General features: G+C 37.8%; 2 protein-coding genes across 6 annotated transcripts in view; one reads left to right on the forward strand and one right to left on the reverse strand.

Annotated features, from left to right (window-relative positions):
* The window catches only part of TPGS2 (tubulin polyglutamylase complex subunit 2), a 56,399-nt gene extending 53,686 nt beyond the window's left edge, over positions 1-2,713 (reverse strand). For 2 of the 4 annotated variants that reach the window (XM_081252544.1, XM_081252543.1), the window contains exon 1: positions 2,340-2,713. In XM_081252544.1, the coding sequence (XP_081108670.1) occupies positions 2,340-2,421 (82 nt within the window). In that variant the 5' untranslated portion in view covers positions 2,422-2,713. The remainder of the gene's footprint in view (positions 1-2,339) is intronic. The other 2 variants (XM_081252542.1, XM_081252541.1) reach the window with 1 other exon arrangement.
* A 66-nt stretch (positions 2,714-2,779) lies between these two features.
* The window catches only part of KIAA1328, a 399,857-nt gene continuing 377,525 nt past the window's right edge, over positions 2,780-25,111 (forward strand). For both annotated transcript variants that reach the window (XM_081252539.1, XM_081252540.1), the window contains exons 1-4: positions 2,780-2,884; positions 9,407-9,442; positions 10,154-10,296; positions 16,775-16,869. In XM_081252539.1, the coding sequence (XP_081108665.1) occupies positions 2,827-2,884; positions 9,407-9,442; positions 10,154-10,296; positions 16,775-16,869 (332 nt within the window). In that variant the 5' untranslated portion in view covers positions 2,780-2,826. The remainder of the gene's footprint in view (positions 2,885-9,406; positions 9,443-10,153; positions 10,297-16,774; positions 16,870-25,111) is intronic.

Genomic DNA, 25,111 nt, shown 5'->3' on the forward strand with positions numbered 1-25,111 from the left:
TGGCCCTGTGATTTGTTGCTTTTTCTCTTTTTATTCAGCCATTCTGAACAGATGGTATTCTCTGTCTTTAAGCAATGCTGAGAGTTTGGTTTTGGATAAAAATGCAATTGTGGAGTTATTTCATATCTTTTAGGGAGGTTGTTTACCATACACCCACCACTGACTTCAGCAGCCTTGTTATAAAAAAAATCCCCTTAATATATTATCTTTTCAAACAAAAAACAAACGTGAAAAAATAATATACAGGCATACTCATTTTACTGCACTTTGCTTTATTGTTTTTCTCAGGTATTGCGTTTTTTACAAATTGAAGGTTTGTGGCAACCCTGCATTGTCAGATGATATTTAGCATTTTTTAGCAATAAATTTTTTAATTAAGGTATGCACATTTTTTTAGACATAATGCTATTGCACACTTAATAGACTACAGTATAGTGTAATCATAACTTTTATATGCACTGGGAAACCAAAAATTTGTGTGGCTCACTTTATTAGGATGTTCACTTTATTGCAGTGGTCTGGAACCAAACCCTCAATTTTTCTGAGGTATGTCTGCCAATGATTTTCGACTTGTGATTATTAACTTGAAATTATTAGGTTTTGATTAAGTTTATAAATAGACTGTTTACAGGGGGCTAGATTTCCTAAAAGTTTAATTAACAGAGTCGGTTAATTCCTTACGTAGTTTTTGACTTGTAGCTATTACCAGTTTGCCAGACATGTGAAATGCTTAATAGATAGAATATATTAAACGCATAAATGAAATTTAAAATGTTTACAGTCACTTAATTATTTAGGTCTTTAAAACAGCTTAAGGGAAATTTAGTTGGCTTGACTTGAGCAGATTAAACATTTATCAAAAGAAAATAACTTCTTATTTAGAGAAAACTTCCTAGACTTATAAAGATACTAATGAAGCATCCCTGTGGAATAGCAAGACCTGCCTGAGTCCAGGAGTACAAGAAGCAACAGGGCAGAAGTTTGGATAAGAATGAGGAGATAGGATATGGGTGGTCTTGATGATTAGATCTCTCCTTGCCCTACTCTATAGTTTCATTTCTAAAATCTATCACTTCTCCCAAACACACCAGGATGTTTCATGCCTCATTTACTGTCTTAGGCACTGGGGAATACAGGGAAGAGCAATACAAAGTTCCTATTCTCATGGACTTCTACTACAGAAAAAAGACAGACAAAAAACCAACCAAATAAATATATAATTTCAAGTAAAATATAAAATTTCAAGTAGTGACAAAGCCGTGAGGATTAAAAAAAAAAAAAAGGGGGGATAAGGGAACAGAGTAATAGGGAAGGGTGTTATTAAGACTATATTCAGGAAGGGCTTCTCTGAGCTCGTGCTATTTAATCAGAGATCTGAATGAAGTCAGAGAGAGACATTGACAGGAAGAGAATTCCAGATGCAAGGTCTAGTAAATCGCAAAAGCCTTTAAGTGGGAATAAGCTTAGTGTGCTCATGGTACAAGGAGGCTACTGCGGCAGTGCCAGAGTTAAAATAACGTCAGAAAGACAGATGAGGGCAAATTATAGCAGACTTGTGGGCCACGGTACAGAATTTGGATTTTATTATGAATGCGATGGGAAGGAACTGAAGCACACTGTTCCGGCCTGCTTAGATTGCCTTTCTCCTTAGTTATCTGGCTAACTCCCATTTCTCTTTCAAAATTTAGCATCATCTCCTGTGGGACGTATTTCTTAACTCTCCAGATAAGGTCAATCACCTCCTCCTGTGTGCTACTTCTGAGCGATAATAGATTACTGAACTGTGTTTGTGTTTCATTTTATTTTATTGTTGCCCCAGCATGTAACATAGCGGTGGGTACTGAGTAAAGGTTAGTGCTTAGTAAAGGTTAGTAAAGGAAAACCACCCATTCATTCAATGGTGCCAGCCTTGATTCCTCTGGACCACTTCAGGTGCCATGCACGGGAGGCGCATGGGAATTGGTACCCTGGGAGGTTGGCTGCAACATTCCCCCAGCTCTCTCTGCCACCAGAGGCCAAGAAGGCCTCTCGGGACAGCCAACCTCCCAACTGTCAGGTGCCTGCTGTCTCCCCTTTGAACATCTATGCCCGACCTTCTTGGGCCCTGTGGTGGGACTTCGGGTGGGGGGACCTTCGAGCTTCACATCTCTGCATCCACACTCCCCGCAAACCCTTCCCCGGCCTAGTCAAGCACCCCACTCCCCACTCTCCCCCTTAACAACGGAAGTTACAGCCGCGATGCCCACTGGCCTACAGGGTCTGGCTCTTGCCTTCCCTCCGTGCTTCCACTGCACACCCCTCGTCTCGCAGTGCCCCCCACGGCCCCTCGTCCCACTCACCTAGGATGCGGGTGACCCCCAAGGTCAGCTTCTCCAGGTGCGGCTTGTTGCTGCCCAGCAACGGGGGCGGTGTCTCCTCCATGGCTCGCGCCCCAGCTCCGCGCGCGGTCGGAGGAGCGGCTGGGACAGGGCGGGGGAGCGGGGCGGCCGGGAGGGCCGGACTCCGCCCGGGAGGCGCGGCCGTCAAGTTCACGGCATGCCGGGAGTTGTAGTGCTCGGAGCCTGAGAGCGCGGCGGGGCGGAGATGGGGGTCCCGGGCTGCTCTGGGAGTAGCAGCTCCGCGAGGCACTCGTTCCCGCGGCCCCGGCGGGGGCTCCACGCCACGCCGCCGGGACACAGCGACTCCACCGCCCGGACCCTCCCGCCCCGCCGGGGCCGGCTGCGCAAGCGGGGGCGGGCCTCTGCTCAGTGCGGCCAATCGGGACCAGGCCTGGAGGCCGGGGTTGGACGGCCCCGGCGGGACGCCCCGAGTGGCGGTTGTTTCAAGATGGCGGACGTGGCGGGCCCCTCCCGACCTGGCGCGGCGGCGTTCTGGAGCCGCGACTGTATCCTTTGCCCACCTGGCAGGGGGCGCCGGCGCTTTCCCCGGGGCGGCGAGCGGTCGCGAGGGACGCGGAGTGCAGGGGAGAAGCTTGCCGCGGACCCCGGTGGCGGGGCCGTCCCGTCCGGCCGCCGTCCGGGTGCTGGGCTATGCTCTTCCTTGGGTATTAGGTGTCAGAGAGCCTGCACTGTCTCCAGGCTGGAGTTCAGGCGTGGGGACTCGGCACAGATGTTTCCCAGTCCTCCTTGGCGGTGAGCTCTGGAAAGATGGCCTAGAGTCTTGGCCTCTCCTGGGGCTGGAAGGGTCCCTCTGCCCGGGATGACCTCCGGCCGGCCTAGTCTGTGCGGAGTGAGCTTGTGGAGGAGTGCATGGTGTTGGGTCCAAGAGCTTTTTGTCTTGGTTTAGGAGTGTCCTCAGTATGCGTTGTTAAGAGTAAGTCAGGACCTTGTCGGACTTAGAAGGCCTGTCAGTGGTGATTTATTTTCATACTGAGATCTTCGGAGAAGTGTGGACTTGGTTTCACGCGGACATGATCTGGTGATGATGATTATGGAATAAGACGCGATGCAGATTTTAGGGCCTGGAAGTAGTGTTGATTTGCATGTAGATTGCGAGTCCCACTAGCAGGACTGAAGTTCTTGGGTTGTTTTATGGTAGAGAAGCTGTGGCCTTTTATCCTTGCGGTAGTATTCCCAGATTAATATCTATGATGAGATGTGTGACAGAACTGGTTCTTTCCCTGTGTTAGGTAGACTGTTCTAGACTGATCTTTGGTTCTGATAATTTGCTTCATGTCAGAGGAGTGTTACCTGAAAGGAAGGCATTCAGTGTATTGGGTGCCCTCAGAGGCAAGTCTTTTTGTCTGTTTACTAGGATTGGTGATGGCATTGTTGGAGGCATTGCTCTTAACTTTGGCAGAATCATTCTTTGCACGTTCTACTTAGCTCTCAGTAAAACTTAGAAAGTTGTATTATCAGTTACCCTTGTTGAATTACTAGGATTAAAGTGTCATGCCATGGAGAGTGGGATATTTTTGCATTTCTTGCTGCTCCGTGTTTAGTGTTATGCACTTTCTAAACATAATTACCACTTGTGTGTGATAGGTCGGTGAGAATCAAGTGAAATCGTGTACACGGTGGATAAAAGCACACTGATGCACTGTGCAAATCAAATATTTTTTTTCTTTACCTATCAGGAGAATATGTACACTGGGAACAAGTGGGCTGAATTAGGAAGTCAGGAAACTGGGATGGATGAGTCATACTTTCTCGTGAAACATTACCTCTGCATTGTTAGAATTTTGTGATAGAGATATTTGAAGATTATTAGCTTATAATGTGCTTCTTTTTTTTTTTTTTTTTGTGGTACGTGGGCCTCTCATTGTTGTGGCCTCTCCCGTTGCGGAGCACAGGCTCCGGACGCTCAGGCTCAGCGGCCATGGCTCACGGGCCCAGCCGCTTCGCGGCATGTGGGATCTTCCCGGATCGGGGCACGAACCCGCGCGTTCTCTTCATCGGCAGGCAGACTCTCAGCCACTGCGCAACCAGGGAAGCCCTAATGTGCTTCTTTAGTGTAATTATTTTCATAACCACACATGTGGCTTTGGTTATTATTCCTTAACTTTCTGTATAACCAATGCTATTGTGCTGATACAGAATATATAAGAATATTGTTCTGATATAGAATGTGTGTGGGGCATGGGGAGGGGAGACAGTCTGTTGCAGTGGGTCTGATTAAGTTAATAGGTATGTAAAATGAATCTGTGCTCTTGGTCTTAGCAACCCTGTACTCTCACTTATTTGTGCAGTCATATTACTCCCTATTTCATATAGAAGTCACATAGCCTTCCTTTTCTCTTACACTCTCCCTTACTCTAAAAATTTATGTAAAATACTAATCTTCCCATTCAAAGTGGGGAGTTGAAATTATATGGGGAAAATGGTGTTGATTACGTTCTGTAGAAATTCAGATGCTTGAAAGGAATTGCAAGGTTACCAGTATCACCCTTCCTATTCCACATAATGACCAATTAATATCCAGTCTCAGATATTTTCATTTTAATCTCTATAGGACGTAAAAGCATTGTCAGATATAAATTTGTTACTGAGTCTTTGCTAAAAAGCATAACAATAATTATGAATCATTTGATTTAATCAGGTGTCTTTTGATCTTGATCTCTTTTCTTGTCACAATGATGACTTCCCAGACCACCCCAAAGCATTTATAGTTAGAACTTGCAATAGAAAAAGACCAAAAAGTATGCACCTATGATCTGGTATTCTTTTCACACTATTGAAAGATTTTCTGTGTTTCACCTAAACAATCAGAAAAATATGATTGAGCGATTTCCTAGTCCTGGATGTTTCCATCATGTGAGGACAGATCATCTGTGACTGAATATCACCTTTTTCATACTGTTGTTCTTATGAGTTATGTATCTCCTGCACAGTATGATTCAGCAGTGCTGTTTTGCACAAGGTATGTCTTTATACCCAATGTGTAAACAATGAGTATGCCATGTTGTCATTTATGGCTTAAATCTGCAAGTAGAATATGCCCCTTCGGCCATAAACTGCTTTCCTCCTTCATTATAGCTCCTGGTAATATCAAAAGAAGTTAGTGTTTCTGCAATATTTAAATTTGCTGAAGTGCACTCAAGTGTATTATCATTAACAGTATTATGAACTTGATATTAACAAATATGAACTGTAAAGGACCTGGTCAAAACATTGCAGTAGCTATAACCTCTGCCATTGAGTTTTTAATTAAAAATAGAGACTTTAGGGCTTCCCTGGTGGCTCAGTGGTTGAGAGTCCACCTGCCGATGCAGGGGACACGGGTTTGTGCCCCGGTCCGGGAAGATCCCACATGCCGCGGAGCGGCTGGGCCCGTGAGCCATGGCCGCTGAGCCTGCGCGTCTGGAGCCTGTGCTCCGCAACTGGAGAGGCCACAACAGTGAGAGGCCGGCGTACCGCAAAAAAAAAGAAAAAAAAATAGAGACTTTACGTTGATGTTAAAATAATATACTAGTCAGGAAAATTGTTGTGGTTAGTAATAATAATACACACGTTGTTGTTAAGTGATTCAAACTCATAAGGTAGGGTAAAGTGGGAAGTACTAAGTTTATTTTCTTCAGATCCTGGTCAGGGTAGGTATGCTTATTTCTCTCTACCACTTCTGCCTTGGGTTTCTCATTACTACTTTAATTCCGGAAACTTGGGCATTAAAGGCTCTTTATAATTTGCTGTACTTGTCTTATTGAGGCACTTCCAAATGAACCAAGTAGAACTAAGGTGGCACATAGAACCCAATAAGAGGTCCAATGTACATTTGGTATATATTGTGTCTCTTTGACTTTGCCATAAGATATATATTTGTTGGTAATCTTTGTATTTGAAGAAGGTAAATATTTGGGTTCTTAAGATAATGAGCTGAAGATAGAATACAAATGATTAGAAAGGATAGGTTGGATGGAGGCAATTTCAAATATTTCTGTCTTATTTATAAAAACTTTTGTTAAGGTCTGTTTATTTAGCGTTTTTATACTTGAAAAGAAATTTGGCATAGATGTAGCTAGTGGGTTTTGTGTGCATATTTTGAATAGGACAAAAAGAGAAGGATAACACTGAGTTGTTGGACAGTGCCTCATAGGATTAAATAAGTATCAATTTAATTCGTTCATAGATGGTTTACCATGAGCCAGGCATGCTTTGACCTTAGGTGATACAACATTGAACAAAACGATGCAAATCTTCACCCGCTTGCTGCTTACATTTTAGTGAAATGAGATGAGTTCATGAATAAGTAAAATAATATTGTATGTCCAGTGATTATGGGTGCCGTGGAGAAAAATAAAGCAGGAAAAGTGTAGCTGTCATGGGGGTCTTTTGTGTCTGTTTTTATGCCAGTACTGTACTGTTTTGATAACTATAGCTTTGTAATATTTTGAAACCAGGAAGTGTGATACCTCCAGCTTTATTCTTCTTTCTCAAAATTGCTTTGTCTAATTGGGGTCTTTTGTGGCACCATACAAATTTTAGGATTGTTTGTTCTATTTCTGTGAAAAATGGCATTGGAATTTTGATACAGATTGCATTGAATCTGTAGATTGCTTTATGGACATTTTAACAATATTCTTTCAATTCATGAGCATGGAATATCTATTTATTTGTGTTTTCTTCATTTTCTTTTATCAATGTCTTATAGTTTTCAGTGGATAGGTCTTTCACCTCCTTGGTTAAATTTATTCCTAGATATTTTACTCTTTTTTGATGCATTTGTAAATTGGATTATTTTCCTAATTTGTCTTTCTGATAGTTGGTTATTCTTGTATAGAAATGCAACAGATTTTTATATATTGATTTTGTATCCTACAACTTTTGTTTATAAACAAACTGAATTTATTTATTCGTTCTAACAGTTTTTTTGTGGAGTCTTTAGGGTTTTCTATATGTAGTATCATGTAATCTGCAAATAGAAGCTTGTGGAAGGCTTCTACAGTTTGTTTTTCTTAAAGAAATAGGAAGCAAGGTTATTAGCTTAGAGTAAGGATGGGGGAGGTGGTATCTGGTTTGAGAAGAGAGGAGAAAGTGTAAAATACTTGATGAGCTTCCAAATCAAGGTGCAGCTGAGTGGGGTCCTCAGTGGCTGGTCTCTTCCAGCTGTTGAGCAGGCTCCTTTGTGAATGATCCAGAGAAGTGTAGTATGTTTTCCAGGACTCTGTTATGTCAGTCTTTCCATAGGTCATCCTTGGAAATGGAGAATATTCTGCAAATTCATCACTACTTTATACTCTAATTGAAGACACTGCCATATGGAACGTGTCCTGGGTCATCTTGAATTTTTTCCCCTGGGTACTTTTTCCCATGTGTATATTTCCAACAGCAAATGATTAAACATTTATTGAGCACCTGCAGTGTGTGCAGTCCCAAGGGATGTAAAAAATGAATCTGCTGTTAAAGAGCGTGCACAATTTCATTTTGTAAGGATTTTTTTTGGATTGTTTGTCAGTGAATTTAGAAATTCTCTCTCTGCTCCAGTGTTAGTTGCAGTCAATTTCCTTGGACTTGTGGGGTCTAAGTTTTTGCTTGTTTACTTGTCTTATGTGCCTCCTAAAATTTTCTAAGCTCCATCCCTGATGTCTAAGGGAATTTAAAGTTTTTAGAGGCCCTATCAGCCAAAAGCTTGAAGCTGTGATAGTGCTGCAGAGAGCTGTTAGAAACCACCAGGCAGCTCAGACAGTAAGCACCATCTTTGTGTTCCATAGGGATTCTAGGCATTTCCAATCAGCATTCCTTGAAAAGATTCCATTACTAGAATTGATTCTGAACTGAAATATATTGATTTTTTTAACATGTTATTAATCCACTGTTTTTATTCCAGCCTTTTCCCAGGAGGAAATAGTTAATAATTGGTTTGTCTACAAATTTTGGAAAAGAAAGAGTTTTATAAAGTAACAGAAAACTTTAGTATTTTCTAGATCATTTGGAAAAAATTGTTTAGACACTTACTTCCTGGAAGTGTAATAGAAGGTTATCAAATGGTGGACGTACCTGGATTTAGATATAGTTCTGAATAAAATTTTACTTCTGGAAAGTAAACTTTCTTATTATATTGGTTCCCTTTCTATAGCAGTGTTCTAGCCTTTCTGAATTTCTCCTTTTGAAATTCAAAATAGTTCTTTTTGTCTTAAATTTCTTTAAATTGTTAAAAAGTAGGGCTTCTTGAGACATTTCATGAATATACTGCAGAAGAATAAAAAATGTTTTTTGTGTTTGCGTGATTGACTTGCCCTCAAACAGTGTTTGTTCTTCAAAGCTGAAGCTCACTTTGAAATTACAAATTCTTTTTTTAAATATATATTTATTGGAGTATAATCGCTTCACAATGTTGTGTTAGTTTATGTTGTACAACAAAGTGAATCAGCTATAAGTATACATATATCCCTATATTCCCTCCCTCTTGAGCCTCTTCCCATCCTCCCTATCCCACCCCTCTAGGTCCTCACAAAGCATCAGAGCTGATCTCCCTGTGCTATGCAGCAGCTTCCCACTAGCTATCCATTTTACATTTGGTACTGTATATATGTCAATGCTAAAGCTTACTTTAAAATTAAAAGCTAAAGCTCACTTTGAAATTACGAATTCATGCCTAAAATAACTTGTCATTCACCGATGATGAGCAAAATGGAGTATTTATCTCCTTGTTTACGAAAGGAAAGAAAATGAAAGGACACTAATTTGTAGTGTATCTCACTTGGGAATAAGCATGGATAAAACTTTTATGGAACAAGGGCTTCCAAAATTTTTACAAAGCAGATAGTTGTGAATATATAAAGATTAACTTTAAAAGATTATTAATTTTGCTACATTTATTTTAATTATGGTGCTTTCTAGTTTTGTTTTTAAAAGCTAGTTATAAATGCCCAGGTCAAAAGAAATTACAAATTATAACAGAAGTACAGAACAGCAATGTTTGGATGTTGGATAATCTTTTCTAATATTTTCCTTTATGACTTCCTACATAGTTTCTGATGAAGAACAGTCAGTAGTGTATGTTCCAGGTATGATTTTCTGCATTAATTTGGTAAACTTCCTTTGCTTCTTAAGAGTTAGGAGAAAATAAAAACATTAGGATAACTTTGTAGGTATAAGTAGATGCAGAACAGTTCATCAGAACCTAATTTTTTTAAATGTTTGGTATGACCGCACTAAGGTTTGAAATACTGCCTTATTTTAGGGGCTGGCTGGGCAAGTCAGCTTTTGATGAATTTACAGAATACTTCATTCATGTGTTAAAGAGCAAGAGATCCTTTTTTTGACATATTACAAATAATAGTTTAAATTTTATATTTCAAAAAAATGTGAAAACTTCTTTATATAGTGTTTATGTAATAGACTTGAAAGCTTACTTACTGGTTGTTAAGAGATGAGTAGTCAAACTGAACCACTGGAGACATCCTAATTATGTGAAAAATCAGATTTTTAATTTCCAATAAGTTAAGGATGTATGGTATGTTGTAGTTTATTGGTTTTAATGTGACTTATGGATGTTCACATCCCCATTTAAAAATACTTCAGTTGAATCTTTGCATGCAAAACATCTTTTCATGATTCGTTATTTATTAACAGAGCCTTAAAATGAAGTTTATAAAGTAAGAGATTTCCCCATCCGGTGCCATAAGTAGAGGATATCAAGGAAGAGGTTGGTGGGGGGAGGGTTTAAGAGAATGAAAAGATATAATTTTGAAATCTTGTTTGATGGAAATCCTTAGGAATTTCTACAGAAGGAAATATCAGATCAAGACACAAGATGGTGAATCCAAAAGCTGATGTTAAACTTAAGACTTCCAGGGTGACTGCTACTTCAGTCTCCATGGAGTCTTTAAAAGGTGCAGGAGATTCAGTAGATGAACAGGTCAGTAATTTCTTTTTCTCTTTTTCTGTTTTTTTTTTTTTCCTTATTCTCCAGTCTTTATAAATGCTGACCAGTAAGTCATTTTTTTGTGCTGACCAATAACTGATAGATAAGGGTAGAAGAGCCCTTGAAAGAACATTAGATGATCTACAAGCATTTTTAAAGATACAGAGGATTCTAGGATGCTTTGCTTAGTATGAATATAAAGTATGTGTGTTACTCATTTTGTTCCAAAATGTCCAGGCTTGCTTTAAGCCTTAGTTAAGAAACATTTATTGTCTTAGTATGTCTCCAAAGACTTAAATCCTGATCTGTGTGGAGTTAGTAAATCAAATTGACAATTTTTTTTTGTATTAGGTGTCCTTTGTGATTTTTGTTCATCTGAATTTGTTAGTTGATGATGGATAAACCTTTGTATATAAGAAAATGCTTTATTAAAACAAAATTAGCCTGTATTATTGTTGTTATTATTATTAGTTCCTTCATTTGGTGAATAATATCATAAAGACTTTATTTTTATAGCTCAGTCATTGATTTCTCCTTTGGCTTTCTTTGCCTCTGTAATAGTGTCTGTACATTCCTTTGGTATAGGCTCTATCTGATTGGTTTATTTCACTTTACTTTTTGTTATATTTTGTCTCCCCAACCAGAGTTTAACTCAGGGTTTGGCAATCTATGACCTGTAGGCCAAATCTGCTTCTTCCTGTTTTGTGAGTAAAGTGTTGCTGGAACACAGCCACTCTCAGTCTTTTAGTGTTATGTTATTGCCACTTCCGTATTACAATGGCAGAGGCGCTGTAAAGACGAATGCTCACAAAGCCAAAATCATTTCCTATTGAACTCTATATAAAAAATGTTTTTCAGTACCTGGTTTATGTTCAGATATTGAAATTTTCAATGTCTAGTTTGTTAATAATTACAGTTGACCCTTGAACAACACGGATGTTAGGGGTGTTGAACTCCGGGCAGTTGAATATTTGTGTATACCTTTTGGCTCCCCAAAACTTTACTAATAGCCTACTGTTGAATGAAAGCCTTACTGATAACATAGTCAATTAACACATATTTTGAATGTTATATGTATATTTACATACACTTAAGCATTCATGACACACCTTTTTTCTTAATTTTTTTTTAATATTTCTTAGGCTCTGTGGTTTGTCTGCAAGCTTATTCAAATTGTTGTAAACCTCCAAAAAGTTTTCCAATATATTTATTGAAAAAAATCTGCTTGTAAGTAGACTTGTGCAGTTCAAACCCATGTTGTTTAAGGGTCAGCTGTTTTACGTTTAGTTATCTACAGGATTTAACTGTGATTAGCTCAAAAGGCCTGCCTATGTTACTTATATCCCCAGTGTGTACACTCCACACTAGGATGTGAATAGTTGAATTTGCAAGTTCTTATCAAAAATTGAAAGTATTTTTTCATATAATGGTTTGTGTGTTTTATAGTGAACAGAAACTATTCCCCATTCATATCAGCTCCTGGCAACCACTAATCTGCTTTTAGTCTCTCTCTATTTGTCTGTTCTGGACATTTCATATAACTGGAATAATGTAACATGTGGCCTTTTGTGACTGGCTTTTTTCATTTAGTATAGTGATTTCAAGTTTCATCTATGTTGTATCATGTATCCTTACTTCATACCTTTTTATGGCTCAATACATATTTTGTTTAACCACCAGTTGAAGGACATTTGGGTTGTTACAGTTTTTGGCTATTATCAATAATATTGCTGTCAACATTCATGTACAAGTTTTTGTGTGGATGTATGTTTTCAATTTTCTTGTGTATACGCCTAGAAGTAGAATTTCTGGGTCATGTAGTAATTCTGTGTTTAACCTTTTGATGAACTACCAAAGTAGCTATACCATTTTACATTCCACCAGCAATGTATGAGGATTCCAGATTCTCCACATTCTCACCAACACTTTATATCCATCTTTTTTATTTATAATTGTCGTAGTGAGTGTGAAGTGGTATCTCATTGTGGTTTTGATTTGTATTTTCCTAATGGCCAATAATGATCATCTCTTTATGTGCTTCTTGGCCATTTGTATGTGTCCTTTAGAGAAATGTCTATCCAGATCTTTTTCAGTTGGGTTGTTTGTCTTCTTATTGATGAGTTGTAGAGTTCTTTATAGATTCCATCTCCAAGTTCCTTGTCAGATATATGATTTGCAGATATTTTCTCCCATTTTGTGAATTGTCTTTTCACTTTCTTTTCTTTTTTTAATAAAATTTATTTATTTATTTTTATTTTTGGCTGCATTGGGTCTTCACTGCTGTGCGTGGGCTTTCTCTAGTTGCGGCGAATGGGGGCTTACTCTTCGTTGTGTTGTGCGGGCTACTCTTGTTGTGGACGGAGCACGGGCTCTAGGTCAGCGGGCTTCAGTAGTTGTGGCTTGCTGGCTCTAGAGTGCAGGCTCAGTAGCTGTGGCACATGGGCTTTGTTGCTCTGCGGCATGTGGGATCTTCCCAGACCAGGGCTCGAATCCGTGTCCCCTGCATTGGAAGGCAGATTCTTAATCACTGTGCCACAAGTGAAATCCTCTTTTCACTTTCTTATTGGTGTCCTTTGAAGCTTGAAAGTTTTAAATTCTGATGAAGTCCAACTTATCAGTGTTTTCCTTTTATTTATTTAATTATTTATTTGCTGTCATATCTAAGAAATCATTGACTAAACCAAGGTCTCAAAGATTTATACCAATATCTAGGAGTTTTATAATTTTAGATATTACATTTAGGCTTTGATCCATTTTGATGTAATTTCTGTACATGCTATGGGTAGTGACCCATAGAATTGTCTTCTTAATTTCATTTTTGGATTTTTCACTGCTAGTGTCCAGAAACACAGTTGCTTTTTTATCCTGCAACCTTTCTAAATTCATTTATTAGTTCTAATCTAATAGTTTTTTGGTAAATTCCTTACAATTTTCTATATATAAGGTCATGCCATCTGTGAATAGAGATAGTTTTGCATACCCCTTTTCAGTTTGGATTCCTTTTATTTCAACTGTCTTCTAAAGAGATTTAAAAATGCAACAAACTTTATAGCAAGTTCATTTTTCCATACTGATAGTCTGTTGGTCCAGTATCATTTATTAAGAGGACCATTCTTTTCCCCATTGAATTGCCATGATGCTATTGTAATTCAGGGAGAGACTTAAAATTTCACTACAAGTCTGGCAACTGTGAGAGGAGAAAGAAAGAAAGATTGACTAGGAAGAGCCTCAGACTTCCTTGCAGTCTGAGGTAGTGTCTGTCTGTAGAGATGTATCCTTCCCTTATTATAGCACAGCGTCTTTTTTGGTAATCTCTATCCTGAATTTTGTATTTGTCATTCTTTTGTTTTTCTATATCAGGGGTTGACAAACTTTTTTTTTTTTTTTTTTTTTGCGGTATGCGGGCCTCTCACTGTTGTGGCCTCTCCCATTGCGGAGCACAGGCTCCGGACGCGCAGGCTCTGTGGCCATGGCTCACAGGCCTAGCCTCTCCGCGGCATGTGGGATCCTCCCGGACTGGGGCACGAACCCGCATCCCCTGCATCGGCAGGTGGACTCAACCACTGCGCCACCAGGGAAGCCCGACAAACGTTTTCTGTAAAGGGCCAGATGGAAAATATTTAGCCTCTGTGAGACACATGGTTTCTGTCTTAATTATCTAAGTCTGCCACTATAGCGTGGAAAAAGCCATATGTATGTCAATGTATAAAAGAACGTGCATGGCTGTGTTTTGTTTTGTTTTTAATTAATTAATGTATTTATTTTTGGCTCTGTTGGGTCTTTGTTGCTGCACGCAGGCTTTCTCTAGTTGCGGCAAGTGGGGCCTACTCTTTGTTGTGGTGCGCAGGCTTCTGATTGTGGTGGCTTCTCGTTGTGGAGCATGGGCTCTAGGCGCGCAGGCTTCAGTAATTGTGGCACGTGGGCTCAGTAGTTGTGGCTTGCGGGCTCTAGAGCGCAGGCTCAGTAGTTGTGGTGCACGGGCTTAGTTGCTCCACGGCATGTGGGATCTTCCCGGGCCAGGGCTTGAACCCATGTCCCCTGCATTGGCAGGCAGATTCTTAACCACTGCGCCACCAGGGAAGTCCCCCATGGCTGTGTTTTAATAAACCTTTTTTACAAAAACAAGCTTTGGGCCAGATTTGGCTTGCAGTCATAGTTTACCAACCCCTGTCCTATATGGTCTAAACATGTATTTATTTTTTAAACAATGTTTAGTTTTATATATATTTCAAACTTTATATAAATGATCTCATATTGTGTGATTTGCTTTTTTGTTCAACATTATGTTCCTGAGATTTATTTATGTTGCATATAGTTATATTTCATTTCCTTTCACTGATATTTCAGTCAGGGTTTAGTCAGTTATTTTAACTGAGAGTATTTAATACAAAGACTTGTTAAATTGGTGCTGGAGAACTGTAAAGCAAAAAGGGCACACTAGGTTATCGTGTAGGTAGTAACTGCAAGAAACAACCACCATCTTTAGGGCTGGGAAAACAACAAGTTGGAATTACTAAAACCTAGAAGCTTGGAGGGGGAGCCACTTAGAGCTGGAACTTTGACCTCCGATGACGGGAAACCTGCCTGACTGGTGTTGCTATCCCCAAGCAGACATGATAAAGGCTGGTTCTACAAGGGCCAGAAGAATTACCAACTGGAATCAGCTGTTCTTGCCAGGGTAAAGATCTCTGACAGGGGTGGCACTGATAGAAACAGGAAGCAAAGAGAAAGGAATGTGTCCTTTCTTCCTCTAAAGAGCCTCTGGTTCTTCCTGTTGGCAGAGTTTAACAGAACGTTGTGACAAAGAAGAAATGAAGTTTCCAGAGTCTCAGCCTCAGCATCACAAAACAGAGCATGGGGGATGGGTTTGAAGATGAATGTCAACAGCATAACAACCAGTAGCTACAGAATTCCATTGTATAAATATACCACAGTTTAACTCTGGTTGACAAACATTTGTGTTTTCAGGTTTTTGCCTAAACACAGTGCTGCCGAAGTTCTTGCCTGTGTGCAAGGGTTTCTCTTGTTTGTTTACTGAAATTTCTTTTAAAGGGTTTTCAGCAATTTTTCACATTGCCAAATCCAGTGACTTCTTTTTATATTCTGTTTAACTTTTTTGATCATTAACGCCATTAACCCCACATTCTTCTTGAAACTTTTTTCTCCCACAATGTCGTATGCTTCTGATTCTTCTCTTGTCTTTTCAAAAACCAATTTTAATTTATTTCTTGGGTTAGGAGATGATTTTTAAAAACTAATATTTTTTTCTTAACTTTAAGGAAAATTCTACAACATAGAAAAGTATAAAGAAAATAATAAAAATCTAAAATTATCAATAATAACATATAGCTGAGTTTTAAATCTTTAAAACTCTGACTTGAGAGCCAGACCCACATTTCTAACTTCCTGACTAAACATTTCCACATGAATATCCTCCTGGCATCTTATATTGACCATATCTAGTATCTAAAGCCAAATCCATTTAATTTTTTTTTTTTTTTTTTTTTTTTTTACTATATCCTCTTTCTCATTTCCTTTTTCTCCCCTGTCTTTTCCATATTTGGGTAGCAATAATTCCAGGATTCATTTTAGGGGTCTTGGATTATTCTTGGCCACCTGAAGTAATTGGACTAACCTACTTCGTGGTTATGCAAATGCCAAGGATTCTTTTTTTTTTTTTTAACATGCTCCTTTTACATGTTACCTCCAGTTCCCTTGTGAATCCCTAGGTTTCATGGCTTTAAAGCCCCCCTTTGATGTTCAGGAACTAGGAGAACTTTTTATAGCACAAGAGATAGGATAGTACAGTGGGTAAGAATATAGACTCTGGAATCAATGCTTGAGTCTTGATTTTGCTACCTAACTGCTATATTCCTAGGCAAGATATGTAACCTCCTTGTAGGATAGGAATAATACCTACCCAATAATGTTGTGAAGATTAAATGGATAAGTATAAAATACTTAGAATATTCCTAATAATACTAGGTATAATGTTATCTATTATTACTATTACTCTTTGGTCTAATACCGTTTGGAATGAACCTTTGGATATATTGAGAGCTTAGAACTGGTGCTTCTGCTGCCAGCCTTAGTACACCTTTAAGCAGCCATGGGGCTATGGTGTAGGAAAGATTCTCAGTATCTTCCATTAGGTGTTTGTTTCTGTGACATTCACCAAGGGAAAGTTGTTTCCTTAATACTCCCTAACACTTAAGCAGGCACATTTCTGCCTAAGAGTTCTTTCTGTGTGCTTTTCTGTGTAAATTTCAGATGTCCCCTGGTGGACAGATAGTTCCTTAGCCTGTGTTGAGTTCACAGTATGTTTAAATGAAATGGGTAAATAGTGTTCTACCAGATAAAAGAGATCCAAGAAATTTCATCTCCTGTGCTTATTTTAAGAAATTTCTCAAAAAGTCTTAAAAATTGTTTTTTGTGAAAATTGATCAGAAGCCTTTTTTTTTTTTTTTTTAAGAATTTCTGCAGGGAAGGAATAAAGAGTGCATCATTGAAGGATTTATGTCTTGAAGACAAAAGACGCATTGCAAACTTAATTAAAGAACTGGCCAGGTGAGACAAAACCTTATATGAAATGCATTACTATATGAGAGAGTGGTTTTTTTGTAAATAGAAAATTACAAATATGTTCTGATGTCATTGTGTCATTGATCTTATGGGAGCAGTGACTTTTAGAAAAAAAGGTATCCTGTGGTGCCAAAAAGAAAAGTAGAAAAAAACGTAAAATGGAAAAGAAACACTCTCCAGTTATGTTTTCTGGTTTATTTAATTTCCCAAATTGTTTCATGGAAATATCTGCAGCAGTCATTTATCAAGAGGGAACATTTTGAAACTTAGCTCTGCTATTGATGTAGGTTGATATTGTAATCAGAGGCATAGCACTTTGGTTTTGCTTCAGTATCTGAAACAGAAAAGAACATTTTATTGTCATCTTTCACAAGAATACTAGTTGTCATTTTGCTAACTTCTGATACTTCCAAATACGGGATTTTAAATTTTGAGAATGAGTGTTCTTAGCTGTTTGGATATACTATTCCAGTTTACTAATGATGTGTATGAAGCATATTAACTTTGTATAATTTTTTGTTAATATACATATCAAGTTTTGGGGTCTTAAATAATAAATGAAGATGCTTATAGAGGACTGTATTAATATAAATTATAAAAGTTAAGTTCAGGGGAAGGCCATACCTAAAAACTGATAAAATTGTATTTATTTTTATCATTGAATTGCATGTTTGGAAATAGTAGGTCTTTTTCTTCTTTCTCTACTTTTAATTAAAGATAACTACATGAAGTGTTTCATTTTGAGAACTTAAAAGAATGTTTGTAGAGGCTTTTCTAGAAAGACTGAAGTTAAAAATTACCTTATTAAATCATAGAATCACAGGTATCAAAGATGACAAAAAGCAGTGATGTTTTGGGGGCTTAGGTTATAAGGTATGAGATTTCAAAGTACATGCCTTAGTCTGAATGTGATATGCCACCTGAGATAAGCAGTAACCTCTTTCACTAGAATTCTTTGACTGTTCTGTTCCCTGAAGTAGAGTTTTCATGATCTCACGTAGTGTTTTTTGTATTGGGAAAATATTTAATTGTTAAACACTAATTTATGATCATCTCACAAGGCTTTTTACCATGAAGATGGATGTGGATGTCCTTAAAGCAATTACAATTAGTTTGACTTCATATATACTGGCCCTGAATTGCCATTATTGTCCTGACTGATAACATTTTCAGCTACCAGGCTTAGAGAGTACTTGACATCTCAGAGTATATTGTTTTGGTTTCAGTAAACTTCTGCTTTCTAGCAAAGTGCTCAATTCTTGGTAGAAGGTCATTGTGTTAGTACAAGGTTAATATTAGTACAACTTTGACTGCTAAAACCCCCTGTTATTATTATATTAACTATTAACATACAGGTATATGGGGATAATGTATTCTTGTTTCCTTGAATTTGCTAAGGTTCCTCTGCTGGATATTTCAATCTATGTTTTTCTACTCATACTTGCCAAACCGTTGTTTTTCTTCAAGACAGTTTTGTGCTACTGGGAAAGTAGAGATAGAATTCCATGTACCTCAAACACTGGCAACAAAACATTTCTAGCCTTCATGTTCTTTTACCTCTGAAGTTTCAACCTGATTTCAAATAACTGGTTTCCTGTTGGCATTAAATACAGTCATTTCTCTTTCACCTTGAGAAATAAAGTATATACTCCTTTGACCAGATATTTCCCTCTAGCTACTACCTTCTTTGTACTACAACATAACCTCATTCCTAGAAAAGAGTCTATAATATCTATAATACTGTTTTCTACTCTGTTGCATTTCATTCCCTCCTCAAACTTATTCATTTATTTTAAAATATAATATATGGAAGTGCAATTTATATACGATAATATGTACCCGTTTTAATTATATATTTCACTGAGTTTTTTTTTTTTTTTTTTTTTTTTTTTTTTTGTGGTACGTGGACCTCTCACTGTTCTGGCCTCTCCCATTGCGGAGCACAGGCTCCATACGTGCAGGCTCAGCAGCCATGGCTCACGGGCCCAGCCGCTCCGCGGCATGTGGGATCTTCCCAGACCGGGGCACGAACCCGTGTCCCCTGCATCGGCAGGCAGACTCTCAACCACTGCGCCACCAGGGAAGCCCCTATTTCACTGAGTTTTGACAAATGTAGGATTACTCCAGAAAGTTACATTGAGAACTTTTACAGTCAGTCCCCTCCTCTGTCCTCCATCCCAGGCAGCCATTAATGTGATCTCTATTATTACTGCTTAGTTTTATATGTTCTGACACACCCGTATAAATGGCCCAACAGTATGTACTTTTTTCTGTCTGGCTTTTTTCCCTCAGCAAAATGATTTTTGGTGTGTGGTAAAATATACATAACATAAAATTTACCATCTTAACTGTTTTTAAGTGTAAGGTCAGTGATATTAAGTACATTCGTGTTGCTATGTGACCATTTCTGCCATCCATTCCCAGAGCTTTTTCATCGCTGAAACTCTGTCCCCATTAAATAACTCCTCACTCTCCCCACTGCCTATTCCCTGGTAACCACTGTTCTATGTGCTTCATGAATTTGGCTATTCTAGATACCTCATATAAGTGGAATCACATAATATTTGTCCTTTTGTATCTATTTCAGAGCATAATGTTTTTGAGACTTTTTAAAATTTGTTTTGTGTAGGAGTAATGCATTTTTTATCAGAGTAGTATTCCATTGTATGCCTGTACCTTAATTTGTTCATCTATTCATCTATTAATGGACATTAGGGTTGTTCCAGTATTTGCCTTTTATGAATGGTGCTACTCTAACATTCATGTACAAGTCTTTGTGTGGCTATGATGTTTTATTTTTCTTCTGTAAATACTTAGGAGTGGAATTACTCAGTTATATGTTAAGTGTATATTTAACTTTATTAAAAAACTGCCGAAATGTTTCCCAATGTAGTTGTGCTATTTCACACTCCCGCTAGGAACTTATGAGAGTTCCATCATTCTGCATATTCAATAACTCTTGGTATTATCATTTCTTTGCATTTTGACCATTCTCATGAGTATAGTGATATCTCCTTGTGGAATGAATTTGTGTTTCCCCAATGATTAATGTGATGATTGGCCAGTCTTTTGTTAAGTGTCTGTTCAAATCTTTTGCCTATTGTTTTTTTTTTTTTTTCACTCACCCCCTTCCTTCTTGACATTGAAGTATTAGAGTTCTTTATATATTCTGGATGTAAGTTTTCAAATATTTGTTTTTTCCTCCCAACCTGCAGCTTGCTTTTAATGCTCTTAATATTTTCTTTTGAAAAGCAAATTTTTTTTCTTTTGATGAACTTCACTTCATCAGTTTTTTCTTTTATGGTTCATGTTTTTAGTGTTCCATCTAAGAAATCTTGCCCATCCCACAGTAGCAAAGATTTTTTCCTATGTTAGAAAAGACTATATCTTTTCTGTAGAATTAACCTCCGCCTCCTTGTCAAAAATCAGTTGACCATACAGGCATGGCCTATTTCTGGGCACTTTATTTCATTCCATTGACCTGATGCCAATTTTATAGTAAGTCTTGAAATCAGGTAAATCCTATTGATTTTTTGTGCTTTTTGAAAATTGTTTTGGCTCTTTTGAGGTCCTTTGCATTCCACTAAATTTTAGTCAGCTTATTAATTCCTAAAAGAACATTGCCTCCTGGAATTTTGTTTGGGGTATATTGAGCTTACAGATCAAAGTGGGGAAAATTAACATGCACTGAGTCTTCCAATCTATGAATATATCATATCTCTCCATTATTTTTTTTAGATTTTCTTTCATTTTTTCTGCATAATTTGTAGTTTTCAGGGGTACAGGGTGTAAAATATGCTCATATTTTGTTGTATTTATCCTTAAGTATTTTATGTTTTTTGATACTATTATAAATGGTGTAATTTTAATTTTATATTATACTGTACACTTAATTTTAAATTTTATTTCATTTCTAATTTGAAAAAAAACAGAATTGATTTTTTAATATTGACTTGGTATCCATCAACTTCTTAAAATTCACTTGTTATAGTAGTTTTTTTTGCCAGAGTACTTTGGATTTTCCACATACAGGATTATGTCATCTACAGATAAAAACAGTTTTATTTTTTCTTTACAATCTATAGATTCTTTGTTTCTTTTTCTTGCCCTTTGGCATTGGCTAGAACCTGCAGGACAATGTGGAATGAAAGTGATGAGAGTGGACATCTTTGCCTTCTTTTTGTTACCTTAAATCTTTATTAAGCACGATGTAAGCTATAGGTTTTTTGTAGATGTTCTTTATCAGGTTGAGGATATATATTTTTGTCTCTAGTTTGGTGAGGTTGTTTTTTTTTTTAGTCATAAATAGGAGTAGAATTTTGTCAAATGATTTTTCTTCATTTACTGTGCTGATAATATGTTTTTCTTCTCTGTTATACTCTGGTAAAATATGTTGATTGGTTTTTGAATGCTTAATTTACCTTGCCTTCCTGGCCTAAGCCTCATTTGGTCATGGTGGTTTTTGGTTTTGTTTTTAATCTGTTACTGAGTTTGATTTGCTAATATTTTATTAGAGGTTTTTGTAACATGAGAAATGCTTGTAGTTTTCATGAAATGTCATTATGTATTTTTTTTTAATTTTTTAATTAGTTTCTGCTTTATAACAAAGTGAATCAGTCATACATATACATCTGTTCCCACATCCCTTCCCTCATGCATCTCCCTCCCTCCCACCCTCCCCATCCCACCCCTCCAGGCGGTCACAAAGCACCGAGCTGATCTCCCTGTGCTCTGTGGCTGCTTCCCACTATCTATCTACCTTACGTTTGGTAGTGTATATATGTCCATGCCTCTCTTTCGCTTTGTCACAGCTTACCCTTCCCCCTCCCCATATCCTCAAGTCCATTCTCAAGTAGGTCTGTGTCTTTATTCCCGTTTTGCCCCTAGGTCCTTCATGACTTTTTTTTTTTTTTAAATTCCGTATATATGTGTTAGCATACGGTATTTGTCTTTCTCTTTCTGACTTACTTCACTCTGTATGACAGACTCTAGGTCTATCCACCTCATTACAAATAGCTCAGTTTCGTTTCTTTTTATGGCTGAGTAATATTCCATTGTATATATGTGCCACATCTTCTTTATCCATTCATCCGATGATGGACACTTAGGTTGTTTCCAGCTCCGGGCTATTGTGAATAGAGCTGCCATGAACATTTTGGTACATGTCTCTTTTGGAATTATGGTTTTCTCAGGGTATATGCCTAGTAGTGGGATTGCTGGGTCATATGGTAGTTCTATTTTTAGTTTTTTAAGGAACCTCCATACTGTTCTCCATAGTGGCTGTACCAATTCACATTCCCACCAGCAGTGCAAGAGTGTTCCCTTTTCTCCACACCCTCTCCAGCATTTATTGTTTCTAGATTTCTTGATGATGGCCATTCTGACTGGTGTGAGATGATATCTCATTGTAGTTTTGATTTGCATTTCTCTAATGATTAATGATGTTGAGCATTCTTTCATGTGTTTGTTGGCAGTCTGTATATCTTCTTTGGAGAAATGCCTATTTAAGTCTTCTGCCCATTTTTGGATTGGGTTGTCTGTTTTTTTGCTATTGAGCTGCATGAGCTGTTTATAAATTTTGGAGATTAATCCTTTGTCAGTTGTTTCATTTGCAAATATTTTCTCCCATTCTGAGGGTTGTCTTTTGGTCTTGTTTATGGTTTCCTTTGCTGTGCAAAAGCTTTGAAGTTTCATTAGGTCCCATTTGTTTATCTTTGTTTTTATTTCCATTTCTCTAGGAGGTGGGTCCAAAAGGATCTTGCTGTGATTTATGTCATAGAGTGTTCTACCTATGTTTTCCTCTAAGAGTTTGATAGTTTCTGGCCTTACATTTAAGTCTTTAATCCATTTTGAGCTTATTTTTGTGTATGGTGTTAGGGAATGATCTAATCTCAAACTTTTACATGTCCCTGTCCAGTTTTCCCAGCACCACTTATTGAAGAGGCTGTCCTTTCTCCACTGTACATTCCTGCCTCCTTTATCAAAGATAAGTTGGCCATATGTGCGTGGGTTTATCTCTGGGCTTTCTATCCTGATCCACTGATCTATCTTTCTGTTTTTATGCCAGTACCACACTGTCTTGATTACTGTAGCTTTGTAGTATAGTCTGAAGTCAGGGAGCCTGATTCCTCCAGCTCCGTTTTTCGTTCTCAAGATTGCTTTGGCTATTCGGGGTCTTTTGTTTTTCCAAACAAATTTTGAAATTTTTTGTTCTAGTTCTGTGAAAAATGCCAGTGGTAGTTTGATAGGGATTGCATTGAATCTGTAGATTGCTTTGGGTAGTAGAGTCGTTTTCACAATATTGATTCTTCCAATCCAGGAGCATGGTATATCTCTCCATCTATTTGTATCATCTTTAATTTCTTTCATCAGTGTCTTATAATTTTCTGCATACAGGTCTTTTGTCTCCTTAGGTAGGTTTATTCCTAGATATTTTATTCTTTTTGTTGCGATGGTAAATGGGAGTGTTTTCTTGATTTCATTTTCAGATTTTTCATCATTAGTGTACGAATGCCAGAGATTTCTGTACATTAATTTTGTATCCTGCTACTTTACCAAATTCATTGATTAGTTCTAGTAGTTTTTCGGTAGCATCTTTAGGATTCTCTATGTATAGTATCATGTCATCTGCAAACAGTGACAGCTTTACTTCTTCTTTTCCGATTTGGATTCCTTTTATTTCCTTTTCTTCTCTGATTGCTGTGGCTAAAACTTCCAAAACTATGTTGAATAAGAGTGGTGAGAGTGGGCAGCCTTGTCTTGTTCCTGATCTTAGTGGAAATGGTTTCAGTTTTTCACCATTGAGGACAATGTTGGCTGTGGGTTTGTCATATATGGCCTTTATGATGTTGAGGAAAGTTCCCTCTATGCCTACTTTCTGCAGGGTTTTTATCATAAATGGGTGTTGAATTTTGTCGAAAGCTTTCTCTGCATCTATTGAGATGATCATATGGTTTTTCTCCTTCAACTTGTTAATATGGTGTATCACATTGATTGATTTGCGTATATTGAAGAATCCTTGCATTCCTGGAATAAACCCCACTTGATCATGGTGTATGATCCTTTTAATGTGCTGTTGGATTCTGTTTGCTAGTATTTTGTTGAGGATTTTTGCATCTATGTTCATCAGTGATATTGGCCTGTAGTTTTCTTTCTTTGTGACATCCTTGCCTGGTTTTGGTATCAAGGTGATGGTGGCCTCGTAGAATGAGTTTGGGAGTGTTCCTTCCTCTGATATTGTTTGGAAGAGTTTGAGAAGGATGGGTGTTAGCTCTTCTCTAAATGTTTGATAGAATTCGCCTGTGAAGCCATCTGGTCCTGGGCTTTTGTTTGATGGAAGATTTTTAATCACAGTTTCAATTTCAGTGCTTGTGATTGGTCTATTCATATTTTCTATTTCTTCCTGAGTCAGTCTTGGCAGGTTGTGCATTTCTAAGAATTTGTCCATCTCTTCCAGGTTGTCCATTTTATGGGCATAGAGTTGCTTGTAGTAATCTCTCATGATCTTCTGTATTTCTGCAGTGTCAGTTGTTACTTCTCCTTTTTCATTTCTAATTCTATTGATTTGAGTCTTCTCCCTTCTTTTCTTGATGAGTCTGGCTAATGGTTTATCAATTTTGTTTATCTTCTCAAAGAACCAGCTTTTAGTTTTATTGATCTTTGCTATTGTTTCCTTCATTTCTTTTTCATTTATTTCTGATCTGATTTTTATGATTTCTTTCCTTCTGCTAACTTTGGGATGTTTTTGTTCTTCTTTCTCTAATTGCTTTAGGTGCAAGGTTAGGTTGTTTATTCGAGATGTTTCCTGTTTCTTAAGGTGGGATTGTATTGCTATAAACTTCCCTCTTAGAACTGCTTTTGCTGCATCCCATAGGTTTTGGGTCGTCGTGTCTCCATTGTCATTTGTTTCTAGGTATTTTTTAATTTCCTCTTTGATTTCTTCAGTGATCACTTCGTTATTAAGTAGTGTATTGTTTAGCCTCCATGTGTTTGTATTTTTTACAGCTCTTTTCCTGTAATTGATATCTACTCTCATAGCATTGTGGTCAGAAAAGACACTTGATACAATTTCAATTTTCTTAAATTTACCAAGGCTTGATTTGTGACCCAAGATATGATCTATCCTGGAGAATGTTCCATGAGCACTTGAGAAAAATGTGTATTCTGTTGTTTTTGGATGGAATGTCCTATAAATATCAATTAAGTCCATCTTGTTTAATGTATCATT

The sequence above is a fragment of the Mesoplodon bidens genome (genome assembly GCF_964165515.1).
Source record: "Mesoplodon bidens genome assembly, chromosome: 13".
Taxonomy (NCBI): domain Eukaryota; kingdom Metazoa; phylum Chordata; class Mammalia; order Artiodactyla; family Ziphiidae; genus Mesoplodon; species Mesoplodon bidens.